The sequence below is a fragment of the Pimephales promelas genome, chromosome 23 (genome assembly GCF_988280905.1).
Source record: "Pimephales promelas chromosome 23, fPimPro1.hap1.1, whole genome shotgun sequence".
Taxonomy (NCBI): Eukaryota; Metazoa; Chordata; class Actinopteri; order Cypriniformes; family Leuciscidae; genus Pimephales; species Pimephales promelas.
The window spans coordinates 26,776,203-26,789,093 of record NC_142791.1 but is presented as its reverse complement, the minus strand read 5'-3'; the positions used below and the strand labels follow the sequence as shown (position 1 = coordinate 26,789,093).

General features: G+C 35.1%; 1 protein-coding gene across 3 annotated transcripts; it reads right to left on the bottom strand.

The window, feature by feature from the left end:
* Positions 1-498: 498 nt before the first annotated feature.
* On the bottom strand, positions 499-10,892 carry LOC148969477 (uncharacterized). 3 transcript variants are annotated; one of them, XM_089126429.1, is made up of 6 exons: positions 9,066-10,892; positions 8,806-8,928; positions 8,579-8,720; positions 8,378-8,493; positions 5,650-5,716; positions 499-1,237 (listed from the first exon to the last, which is right to left on the bottom strand). In XM_089126429.1, the coding sequence occupies exons 2-6, from the start codon at positions 8,882-8,884 to the stop codon at positions 1,117-1,119; spliced, it is 525 nt and encodes a 174-aa protein (XP_088982555.1). In that variant the 5' UTR covers positions 8,885-8,928; positions 9,066-10,892; the 3' UTR covers positions 499-1,116. The 3 variants fall into 3 exon arrangements, with proteins under 3 accessions (XP_088982555.1, XP_088982553.1, XP_088982554.1); XM_089126427.1 differs by having other exon boundaries at positions 8,579-8,723; positions 9,066-10,891; XM_089126428.1 differs by having other exon boundaries at positions 8,579-8,723; positions 8,806-10,891.
* Between the last annotated feature and the right edge of the window lie 1,999 nt (positions 10,893-12,891).

Below are 12,891 nucleotides of genomic sequence, written 5' to 3'. Positions count from 1 at the left end.
TCGGATCAGATTCGTGCATTTGGTCTTAAAGTGACAGTAGCTTAATATACCAGCTGCCGTCTTGTGTCAATAATGTTATAAAGAACAAACGAAAAAGACTCAAATCTGCTTTTGACTGAATAACTTCTTTAGCTTTAGCTCAGGTATTTTCAAGTAACCCTGCAAACTCTTTAGCGTAGAGACATCTGTTTATATATAGAGTCTCTTTAAAGACCTGTTCCTTTTGTTATAAAATAAAGTTACAAAATCTGTTATAGGGAAAAAATAAAATAATGTTAAAACTCCGGCCCACCAGGAATCTCAAAGCTGGAGGCCGGTCTGACATGTGCTACTTACTGTATACTCTTTTCTTCAAAATGGTGATCTGGACAGCAATTCCAACATTGTCTTGCTTTAAGAGCCTTTCTTTTAGCTGAGAGCATTTTGGCCTTCATTAGCAGCTTTTATCATCCAGGTGAGAGGAAAGCAGAAAACAGACCCCCCCCCCCCCTCCCCCCCTAACAATTACTGTAATGTGTTTTCTGAATCTACAACAGTAAACAACACGACTCTATCTCAGCTAATGTTGTCTATTGGTGAGGCCAGTACTGAGATGACTTGGTACTTCGATTTGTTTACAAGAACAAAAGCAGGCTGATCTAATAGTTTAGAAAGCTGAAAAGATGATTCATACCCTAAATGTTGCATAAATGTTTACTGTAGTCTTTCCCTAGTGCAATAACTTCCTTTCACAGCATGACAAACAGTACATACAATACAGAAATATATATCACTTGTATCGACCGAAAACATTTTCAACTGTAATTCAAATGTGTCAATATTTCTAATTTGACATGAATGAAAATAGATGTCTGTTTACTTACAGTAACTGACATGTTTTGTGTGTTTTACTAGTCATCTGGAGAGGTTTTCATGGCAGAATGATCTACATGCACAACTTTACTTCTGTCCTCGTTTTCATTCACGTCACATCAAATATGGCACTCACTCTGTCTGAGGTCCACTGCAGTTTAGTTAATACAAAATCAATAAACTTGAGATTGATTTAAATGTCAGAGGGAGTAAAAATGTCTCTTCCTTTTAACTAGGCTATTAAAATCCCAGACAAGTCTTTCTCTATCTCAGACGCTGTCGGAAGATGCCGTTATTCCCCGTCCATCTTCTGTATATAATGTAGATCAGGAAAATGACACATGTAGCTAAAGTCGTTCCAAACACACCGCTGTTCAACCACTTCCTGTAAAACACACAATTACAGCATTTATTTATTGAAATAATGACATTTTGATTTTGATTTTTGGGTGAACTGTTCCTTTAACAATTGGTCCGCTTTGAGCTTTCCTGGTTATCCTCGTTCTAACCCCTGCTTTTAACCCCGGGTAAAGGAATGTCCCGGCTAAAAGCATTTGAAAAACATGTATTTGTAACATTTGTTGTTGTTTCGTTATAGAAATAGAAAGTGTTTTTAGGTTTGCATAACGTTCCCCTAACCTTTCTGTCACGTCCCCAGAACGTTAAATAACCATATGGGAATGTTAGGGGAACCCCGTGTTTAGGATTCACACTTGTAATTTAAACGAGGTTAGAGCAGGAGGTGCCAAACATCATAAATATAATAATAATGATAATTTTGTGGCATATTAGGTCTATATTAGTTAAAGAGGATGCTTTGCTGAACCTATATATACTGTATATATATTTAACCCAACTTTGGGACAAATATGGACAAACCCAAATGTTGGGTTAAAAATGTAATTAAAAAATGTAACCCAATGGCTGTGTTTGTCCGCATTTGACCCAAAGTTGGGTTAAAACAATCCATCAAGTTTTTAGAGTGAAACAGTCATTTCACCATTTGATGGAGACTCGTTCATTTTGATAAACGAGTTCGAACAGGAGAGTCACGAACGCGCATCACAGAACAGAGCAAGGCAACTGATCTTATAAAACGTAAACTTTTTTTTTTCTTTTCAATGAGTGATCGTTTCGCTTGATAAGACCCTTATTCATCGTCTGGTGTCGTTTAAAGCCCTTTGAACAGTTTGCACTGAAACTGTCTTTTGGACCTTGAACCGTTTGGTTCCCATTGAAGTCCATTTTATGGAGAAAATCCTGGAATGTTTTCATCAAAAACCTTCATTTCTTATAAGAAAGAAAGACATGGACATCTTGGATGACATGGGGGTGAGTAAATTATCAGCAATTTTTTTAAAAAAGTGAACTACTCCTTTAACCCCGGTTAAAAAGCAGTGCTAAGTCCGCTTCTAAATTACAAGTGTGAAACTTTCCTTTACCTGGGGTTAAAAGCATTGTTTTCAACAACGATAACCTAGGATTAAATGTGTTGTTTAAAATGATGATAACCTGGGGTTAAAAGTGTTGTTAAGAACAACGATAACCTGGGGTTAAAAAAACGTTTAGAACAACGATAACCTGGGGTTAAAAGCATGGTTTAGAACAACTATAACCTGGGGTTAAATGTGTTGTTTAAAATAATGGTAACCTGAGGTTAAAATTGTTGTTTAGAACAACGATAACCTGGGGTTAAATATGTTGTTCAGAATGACGATAACCTGGGGTTAAATATGTTGTTCAGAATGACGATAACCTGGGGTTAAATATGTTTTTTAAAACGACAATAACCTGGGGTTAAAAGCATTGTTTAGAACAATGATAACCTGGGATTAAATGTGTTGTCTAAAATGACGATAACCTGGGGTTAAAATCGTTGTTCAGAATGACGATAACCTGGGGTTAAAATCGTTGTTCAGAATGACGATAACCTGGGGTTAAAATCGTTGTTCAGAATGACGATAACCTGGGGTTAAAATCGTTGTTCAGAATGACGATAACCTGGGGTTAAATATGTTGTTTAAAACGACAATAACCTGGGGTTAAATATGTTGTTTAAAACGACAATAACCTGGGGTTAAATATGTTGTTTAAAACGACAATAACCTGGGGTTAAAATCATTGTTTAGAACAATGATAACCTAAGATTAAATGTGTTGTCTAAAACGACAATAACCTGGGGTTAAAATCATTGTTCAGAATGACGATAACCTGGGGTTAAAAAACGTTGTTTAGAACAATGATAACCTAGGATTAAATGTGTTGTTTAAAATGATGATAACCTGGGGTTAAAATCGTTGTTCAGAAGATAACATGGGGTTAAAAAACATTTAGAACAACGATGAACTGGGATTAAATGTGTTGTTTAAAATGATGGTAACCTGAGGTTAAAAGCGGTAATTACTTTAGACGATAACCTGGGGTTAAAAAACGTTGTTTAGAACAACGATAACCTGGGGTTAAAAGCATTGTTTAGAATGACAATAACCTGGGGTTAAAAAACATTGAACGATGTTTAACCTAGGGTTAAGTGCAGTGTGAAAAGCACTAGGGTTTTTTAAGTGTGATAAGCTCTTTTGGCCTTTACACACTGCGCTTAACCCCAGGTTATCGTCATTCTAAACCCTGGTATTAGCCCCGGGTAAAGGAACGATTCACACTTAGACCAGCTTTTTACCCTGGGTCATGACCCCGTATTGCGGTGACAAACATCGTTTAGAATGAAATAATCCTTCCATTTATACAGATATCCTTTGATATCTGTAAACTCTTCTTGTTTGACCCGATATCTCTCAGTTCTGCTTCAAAACAAAGGCGAACATGACATGCAAACTTCATAAACAAAGACGACCTCCGTGAAGCATCAAGCCCTGATCTGGGATCGCTTTCTCCGAGGGTAAACAGCCGGCTGTGGGCGAGCGTGTGTGTGTGTGTGTGTGTGTAAACCGTGAGACAGCGGCAGGTGTTGTCCACAGAAGGGCCGCTTTGAGATGGACCGGCATCAGGGGTCATAAGGTTATTTTTGGGTGCTTGTGTGTTTTAAACCTCATCAGTATTCGAATAAACAACACCAACATGTCCAAACACAGATGCCGCTCTCTCTGACTGCAATTATGGGCCAATGTGGCAGAGGATAACGTTCAACGCCGCTTTCCAGGAAGGCAGATGAAAACGCTACAGGGAAATTTCAGTCGATTGATTGTGAACTATCTGAAAAGATCCAGAGATCCACTGCAAGTCCTTTAATAGACTCTTTCCTGTTTATATGAACGGGAATAACCCGTAGCTCTTGCCTAAACATTTAGAGAAGGCCCATGACTGAGCCATATTGTGTTTACAGCCCACAGAACCACTTCTATATAACCACGCTTTGATGAAAAACGACGCTTTTTAAATAAATAGGAGAGATTACAAATATTGTGACGCGTTGATGACACTTCTCCCACGTGTGAAACATACGATCAGATATTTCTACTGTATGACGCAGATTATTTCCTCGTTTTTTTTTAAAGAGGATAAACTCTGACTGCCAGTAAGTTCACTTCAGGAGAAGTGAGTTACAATGACAAGACGAGAAACAGAACCATTGTTGACACGGTTTAAGAGTAAGTGTCTTTGGAACATGTTTTAGCTGTTTTATAAATATTTCAGCACATTACAAATGATTAAATCTAAATATTTTAATCTTGAAAAAAGAGCGTGTGATCTGACTCATGCTAGCGTATCGGTTCAAAAGAGTCATCTTAATGAACAGGTTCAAGTACAGATTAATTTTCCATGTTCAGTGTGGACTTTCAGCTTTACTATAGTATAGACTAACATAGTAGTGGCCAAAAGTGATGTACGGCCTTAGGTAAATAGCTGTTTTAATATTTTTAGTAATTAGTTAAATATTTTGTAAGCATATTGTGTTGTTAAGCTTGTGGCGTCGATTGTTTTTTTTTTTTGTGATGAAACATGACAAATTGTGCCAACATAATTATTTTAATATTTTAAGAAAATATTTACACATGCAAAAACAAGACAGTGCCAACAAAATATTAATAACTGATTATATTGTAGCTAATGTGAACATTTTTGTTTTTCTATGCATTGTTGTGCATAGTAAAATAATAACTGTAGCTGTAGTTTGCCTTTTTTGCCAAATAATTGTATTTTTTTCCTATATTCAAAATTTTTAATTTAAAAAATCTAAACTATTTTCCTCATATTTTGATGGTTTAATCGAACTTGTAGGGTAATTAAAACACTTTTGGCCATTACTGTATAAAGTACTGCCTGCTATTTTTAAAAATAGTATATGAAACAGGAGCAAACTTAACTCACCACATTTGTCACATGATTTAATATTGTGCATTGCACATTTAGGCAAATGTATTTGGTCATCAGGGTATTCCATAAATACAGACAATTTTCTTACTTTGCACAAATATTTATAACTAATTGGCTAAAAAAATTGTCACTTCATTGCATTTTGTTTTTATGCTATTTGTATGTGTGAATGCATATATATATATATATATATATATACTGTATATATATATATAGTGGGTTCATCAAAGCATCCTTTTAAATAATATAGACCTAATGTGCCACAAAATTATCATTAATGTGCCGCAAAATCCTTCTGAATCTATCAAAACTCCAATCCGATGTCATGTGTTTTGGTGTGTTGTGTCCTGATGCCCTCTAGTGGTTTTCTAGGAAACTCCTGACACAAAACTTTACAATGGCAGCAAGTATGATTATGCAAAAATCTGAGCCAGAAGGACACTGAAACATTGAAAGTACACTTACATGCTGAAGGAACTGGCAGAGTTTTGAGTATATGACATCAGGACCAGTGCTGGTGTGGAAACACCCCCTAAGAGGAAAAATAGATGATTGAGAAAAAGGTTTTATTAATTCATATTTCAAATATGATTTTAAAAAATGCACACAATTTTATTATGTTTGATGATTTTGGAAAGCATTACAAACACATATAATCTTAATAATTTACAGTGCTAGTCAGAATTATTTGCCCAATTGATATGATCAAAGATGGCTGTAAAAAATAAATCTGCATTGTTTATCCTTTTGATATATATATAATTTTTTTTTTAAAAGCAAAAATCTTACCTTTCATTGAAGTAAAAGAATTGAAAGTGTGGGGAAAATCACATTATGAAATAAATGTTTTTCTCCAATCACATGTCTTCAGTCTTGTCCTGTAGTGCCGGATGAGTTTGGAGAACACCTGACCTGAGATCAGAGAGCATTCCTCCATACAGTTCACACTCTTCTTCTACAAGGTTCAGGTCTGGGACGGCCATTACAGATGCTGCTTTTGTGCTCAGGGACACATTTTTGTGTTGATTTTGATATTTTAAGCATTAAAGATATACTCTTGTATTATCATATATATATATATATATATATATATATATATATATATGAAGAGTTCAGATGCAAAAGCCTCTAAGTGCCATTTGAAATTTTCTTATAAAATGATCATTTTTATCAAGCTTGTATATTTAAGTTCAGTAATTTCACTTAAATGGCAATGAAGATTACCTATTAATTGTCATTTAAGTGAAATTACTGAACTTAAATATACAAGCTTGATAAAAATGGTCATTTTAGAAGAAAATTTCAAATGGCATTTAGAGGCTTTTGCATCTGAACTCTTCATATATACTCTGCAGTATCTTTAATATTGAGGACATCATTTTCTGCCAGAGGTCCTGGATATCTTGTTCAGATACATGGCATCATGGATTCGATCAAATACCAACAGATTCAAAAATCTAAACCTGATAGCCTGTGCTTATAATGGGCCGTGTGTGGATCTTCATCAGGACAGTGATCCAAAAACAAACATCAAAATGATATTGATAGTATTTATCAAGGGAGCAAATAATTCTGACCAGCACTGTATATATTAAATAGTATATGATATTATAACACAGTTATAAAAATAGAGTTATTGCCAAAATATATAAAGAAATATTATTTATTTTTATATAATTTCTATATTATTTTTGTCTAAATATATTTTTATAGAGATCGAACGATAATTGGTTTTACCGATTTTTTCCCCCGATATAGCCCTCCTGTGGTTTTTTATGATGTTTATGTGTGTATGTGGTGTTTTTAATATGCTTTCAGACAAACCGCGTGTAAATTCATAATTGTAAATTCAAATGCAGCATTGCTGAGTATTTCCTCCTTAAAACTGCAGTGAACCAAACAGTCTCAAAAACACGCTTTGAAATTGCTGACGTTTCTTTTCTGACGTCACAAACCACCTTGTGACCAATCAGATCAACGTGTGATCGTCAACCAGTGGATCTCTGAGTGAGTCGAGGCGGGGCTCATTTGCATATTCATAAAACCATGTATACTAAATGAGGCAAGGGTGTCGAGTTACATTCAAGACATATTAAGCCATGAAGTATGTCCTGTTTTTCACAGGATTTTTTTAAATGTCATTTTGGTTATCAAAGATGAGTTTTAAGGCATTAAATTATGAACTACAGGGGGACTTCAAGCACTTGCCTCCCTTAAAGGGATAGTTCACTTTGAAATTAATTTTTGGTATGTTTTATCTTACCTCAAGGGCATCCAAGATGTAGGTGTCTTTGTTTCCACAGTATTTTCAATTTTGATATTTTTAGCTCAAACCGTACTTATCTGTCAGTCATATAATGGAGGTCTATGGTCACCACCTCAAAGAGCATGCACAGAGAAGTCCAAATTAAACATGATTTAATGACTCGTAAATGTAAGTAACGTTACACATTGATGGCCTAAGACACGAAACGAGCGGTTTGTGTGAGAAAATGAACAGTATTTATATTGTTTTTACCTCTTGTAACCACAGCCGGAAAGCCCCGGTAGTGATCTCTCGCGCGTGTACATCACTCATTGTTTACACAGAGATTTCAGAAGTGTTATCCTTCACTGCGAAGATCTAAACATATTTAGATATACAGGAAATTGCAATGGAAGATGATTTCGATACATCAACAGACAACGTTGATTTTTTTTTTCGCAACCACACCCGCCCACGGCCTCAGATCACTTGGACGTGGCTGTGGTTACAAGAGGTAAAAACGCTATAAATACTGTTCGTTTTCTCACACAAACCGCTCGTTTCGTGTCTTAGGCCATCAATGTGTACTTACATTTACGAGTCATTAAATCATGTTTAATTTGGACTTCTCTGCGCATGCTCTTTGAGGTGGTGACCATAGACCTCCATTATATGACTGACAGACAAGAACGGTTTGACCTAAAAATATCAAAATTGAAACTACTGTGGAAACAAAGACACCTACATCTTGGATGCCCTTGAGGTAAACTAAAACATACCAAAAATTAATTTCAAAGTGAACAATCCCTTTAATTCTACTTAAACTTTCTTTAACACTAACGGACGTTAATGCCTGTTACATAAAATGCTTGATATCCTCATATCTATCCATTAAATATTTTTTTGAGAATTTGTGAGATTTCAAGGTGTTCATTGTTAAAAAGTTACCCATGACAAAGCTTATGTTCTTCGAGCACAAGAGTCCCAGAGATTGATCGAAACAGCTGCATAAGAAGTAGTGCTTTTCTTTGTCTGTCATGTTTTCCAGTAGGAGAGATCCAAACCTGAAACACAGCCAAGATATTCCATCACTTACTGAAGATCTTGAAACATTTCTTTGTCAAAGATTGAGCTGTGAGGAGCTTTAACCTCGGCACGAGGTGTATCTGGATCTCCTGTGTTCCTTCAGTTGAGATGAGCAGCGCACACTGGGTGGTGTGTTTGCTCCCGCTGTCCCACTCGACCAGCAGAGACGAGTTATTGCCGACAGACACCGACAAACTGACGTTACCTGCTGAGGACACAAACACACGCGCGCGCGCTGAAATATCGACTTCCTTCCTGTCTCTAAATGAGCCCACTCTCAGAACACTTACCGACACAACTCTCGCTCCGTGAAGAACAAGAGAATCCTAGAAGGAAAAGGGCGACAATAAATGATGACAAAGTAGTCATCTCTTCCTCGTGTTTGTCGGCGACTTCATCCTAGTCGCGTGTACCTGCAAGCAGGGCATGTTGACAGAGCAATATACCGCAGAGACCCTCACACACACTCTCTCGAGACGCACCAGGCATCAACAGAGCTTGTGAGGGGATGGAGAATTATCTGGAGAGCTTTCGAGAAGAGATTCATTACCTGTAGTGCAGATGCCGTGCAAAGAGTCTCTGAAATGCTCGTCATAGTTTCAGGCCTTGCTAGACTGATGTCCTCACAACGGATATCTATCGAGATATAGGAGTGGAGTCATCACTATTATTGCCCATTAAGTGTTACTGATTCGAAGAAACCCCAGACATACTGCAACTACTCTGTACGGTTGCATTATGGGTAACTTTACTGGAACATGTTGTCAAATAAAAATGTAAATGCTTTAATGTTGCATTAGGGTATATGAAATGTACTGGAAAATGTTGTCAAATTGAAATGTAAATGCTTTGACGTTGCATTAGGGTATATGAAATTTACTGGAAAATGTCAAATTAAAATGTTAATGCTTTAACGTTGCATTAGGGTATATGAAATTTACTGGAAAATGTCAAATAAAAATGTAAATGCTTTAATGTTGCATTAGGGTATATGAAATTTACTGGAAAATGTCAAATAAAAATGTAAATGCTTTAATGTTGCATTAGGGTATATGAAATTTACTGGAAAATGTTGTCAAATTGAAATGTAAATGTTTTGACGTTGCATTAGGGTATATGAAATTTACTGGAAAATGTTGTCAAATTAAAATGTTAATGCTTTAACGTTGCTTTAGGGTATATGAAATTTACTGCAAAATGTCAAATAAAAATGTAAATGCTTTAATGTTGCATTAGGGTATATGAAATTTACTGGAAAATGTCAAATAAAAATGTAAATGCTTTAATGTTGCATTAGGGTATATGCAATTTACTGGAAAATGTTGTCAAATTGAAATGTAAATGTTTTGACGTTGCATTAGGGTATATGAAATTTACTGGAAAATGTTGTCAAATTAAAATGTAAATGCTTTAACGTTGCATTAGGGTATATGAAATTTACTGGAAAATGTCAAATAAAAATGTAAATGCTTTAATGTTGCATTATATGTAATTTAATATAAAATGAGCCTGAAATGCATGGTAACACATTATTTACAGTGTCCTTCTTACACGTGTTCCATGTATTTACCATATAATAACTATAAATTATGCATCATTTCATGCAACTAACCCTAAACCAAACCCCAATCCTGTAGTTCATTATTATTGCTCAGTAGGCTACTTAAATGTATAATTACACTGTAACACAGACACATTAAAATAGAGTGTAATCTCATGAACTATCTAATGTTTTTAATGTATTATTTATGCCTTGTGTGATCTCATGAATAATTGTAACCAAAGTTATAATGCATTACAATACTTATCTATTCATTGTTACACCTTTAACGCATTAAAGCACATGACAAACAATTTTCGATGTAAAAATGAATCTGCAAATATTATAATGCATTTTGAATATGAAATGATTATGAATGTACATTATAAATACGCTTATCATATTTAAAGGCTTCAAAAAAAGTCTTACCCATTTTATTACCCAGTTTTTTACTTCAAAATGTCACATTTAGCCTAATTTGCAGGTGCATATGGAATAAAGCGTGCAATGCATTCTGGGACAGCTCTCGATGGTCCTCGCTGCATGGAAAGTCTCTATCCTGGGCGTAATGAGTAAACACGAATCTGACACCATGGAGATCATGCACATTTATCTGCAGGCGATCCCATGAGATGTGTGCGTGTGTGTGTTACTGGAGACGTTCACCTGATTCATGTTGAGGGAATACCACAGTCATGCAATCAGATTGATCTAAATATGCAATGAATGAATGAGCATGAATTTTTTATTCATGTTGTGCTACATGGAGACATTTGAGGAGCATTAAGTCTAAACTTGAAACTATTTTCCCTTTAAATTAAATTAATTAAGAGCTGTAATGAGAGATTATTCTTCATTTTTTTGGTTATGTATTTATAGTTATTACACAGATTTGTCCATGTTTATTTTAATTTTTAAATAAATTTGATATATATATTGATATTAAATAATCTATATGATTTATTTAAAACATATTAAGTTATTATCTAAAATGGTTTTATTTTAATTTGTTGATTTAACAATATTCAATAATATTTCAATTTAATTTTTCCATGTATATTTGTATATTAAGACCATGCTGTGCAGAATACAATTTTGAACAGGGCAAAAAAATAAATAAATAAATGTGATGTTCAATATATAATAAAATGCAATTCAAATGTTCTCCACCAGCTGGCGCTCTTGCTGTACTAGTCGATAAACAAAAGACTTTTAAACTTTCATTTAATTTATCATCAATATCTAATTATATTTCAATTTTACATGTATCAATGCATGCATGTATCTGAATACAATATCTCATTTAGAGAAAAGTAAACACACACATGCAATGAAAATCAACAAAGAGAGCATTTCAACCCATGTTATTGCATAACAAATATCTAACTACATTAGACTTAAAAAACAACTATTATTATGCTATATATGAATGTAAACATGAAGAAATAGAAACATCGAATATAAACAGGATCTATAAACATGGTGACTCCTCATTGTTATCCAGAATAGTGACAGGATAACCAGCTCACACAAAAACACACACCGGATGGTGATGTTCAACCAGTCAGCATGAACACTTCCTGCCCACTGCGGACGACGGGCATTTAGAGGAACTGCTCCAGAATAGCACAGAATGTGCCTTTGAGTCCTATCAGTACAACTGTGTGTCCGGAAGAGGCCAGAAGATCTGCAATCAGACCTCGCGTTGCTGCGACTGGCCGTAATATTCAAACATGAGCTACAGGAGCCATTAATGACTTTATAGGGCTGTCAGAGTCCTAGCGTCTCCTCTGGAGAGGGTCGGAGAGGCCAAACAGGTGTGTGTGTGTGTGTGTGTGATGATTGAAAACCACAGAGCAGCAGAAAGCTGAGGGAATAGAAATTATAATTAAAGTCAACGGGGGATGACAGGCCTTAAGCTCGCCGGAGTTAAAGGTCTTATTGGAGCTGGCTAACCGGAATCATAATAATTCGCAAATCCACCTCACTACGGATTCTTCTACCGTCTGAGACGAGCCCTAATGAATAATGGAGGAGATCACCAGCACCATCTCTCTCTCTCTCTCTCTCTGCCAACATGCTGCATTCATATATTATACAAAAATACCAGCACTCAAAGTCTTACAAAACTGATGAAGATCATGCGCAAAACTTGAAAAGCCACTTCATAAACAAGAATGACACTACTCCCCATCTAGTTGCTCGCTGGTTTCTTTGTGTAAACAACTTACAGATCTAATTCATACAGAACGAACAATATGCATATCATATTCACAATATTTCTTTTAGTAGTTTACTGTAAAAGAAAAATATCCGGTTCAATTTACGGTAAAGCTGTGGCTTGCAAACAACAATCACAGTAAAAATACAGTGAATATGCGTCTGGTTTTACAGGATGCCTGTATCTTATAACCGTATATTTCATTAATACACAAAATCTGCATTTTTCCTTAAATTGCAACCATCATAATAATAAAAAAAAAAACAATAAATTGCAAAAAACAAGGAACTATGGAACTATTTCTCACTGTCTTACAGTAAAAGATATGGTGATTCATAGTTTTTACTTGGCATAATTACTTGGAGTTTATCATCATTTGCTTGTTTATAAATTATAGGCAGTACTTGTATAAAGACGGTGCACATATAAAATAATGCAATAAACAACAGTAAATATAACACAAACCCCCATAACGAACATTATAACAAAGTGACGTGTAATGCAGGGACTTCTGGAAATGCCATTTTACTTTTTTAACCATAAATAATATGGTAATTCATAGATTTTACTTGCAAAAACCATACATTTGACAGCATTTTCCAGTTAAATTACACA

What these genes read in the sequence shown, in the direction of transcription:
- LOC148969477 (XM_089126428.1), bottom strand. Translation starts at nt 8,884, where the DNA reads ATGACTACTTTGTCATCATTTATTGTCGCCCTTTTCCTTCTAGGATTC. An exon ending in GAACATAAGCTTTGTCATGG is followed by an intron (nt 5,717 to 8,377) that starts GTAACTTTTTAA and finishes TTTTCCTCTTAG; the next exon opens with GGGGTGTTTCCACACCAGCA. An exon ending in TCTGCCAGTTCCTTCAGCAT is followed by an intron (nt 1,238 to 5,649) that starts GTAAGTGTACTT and finishes TGTGTTTTACAG; the next exon opens with GAAGTGGTTGAACAGCGGTG.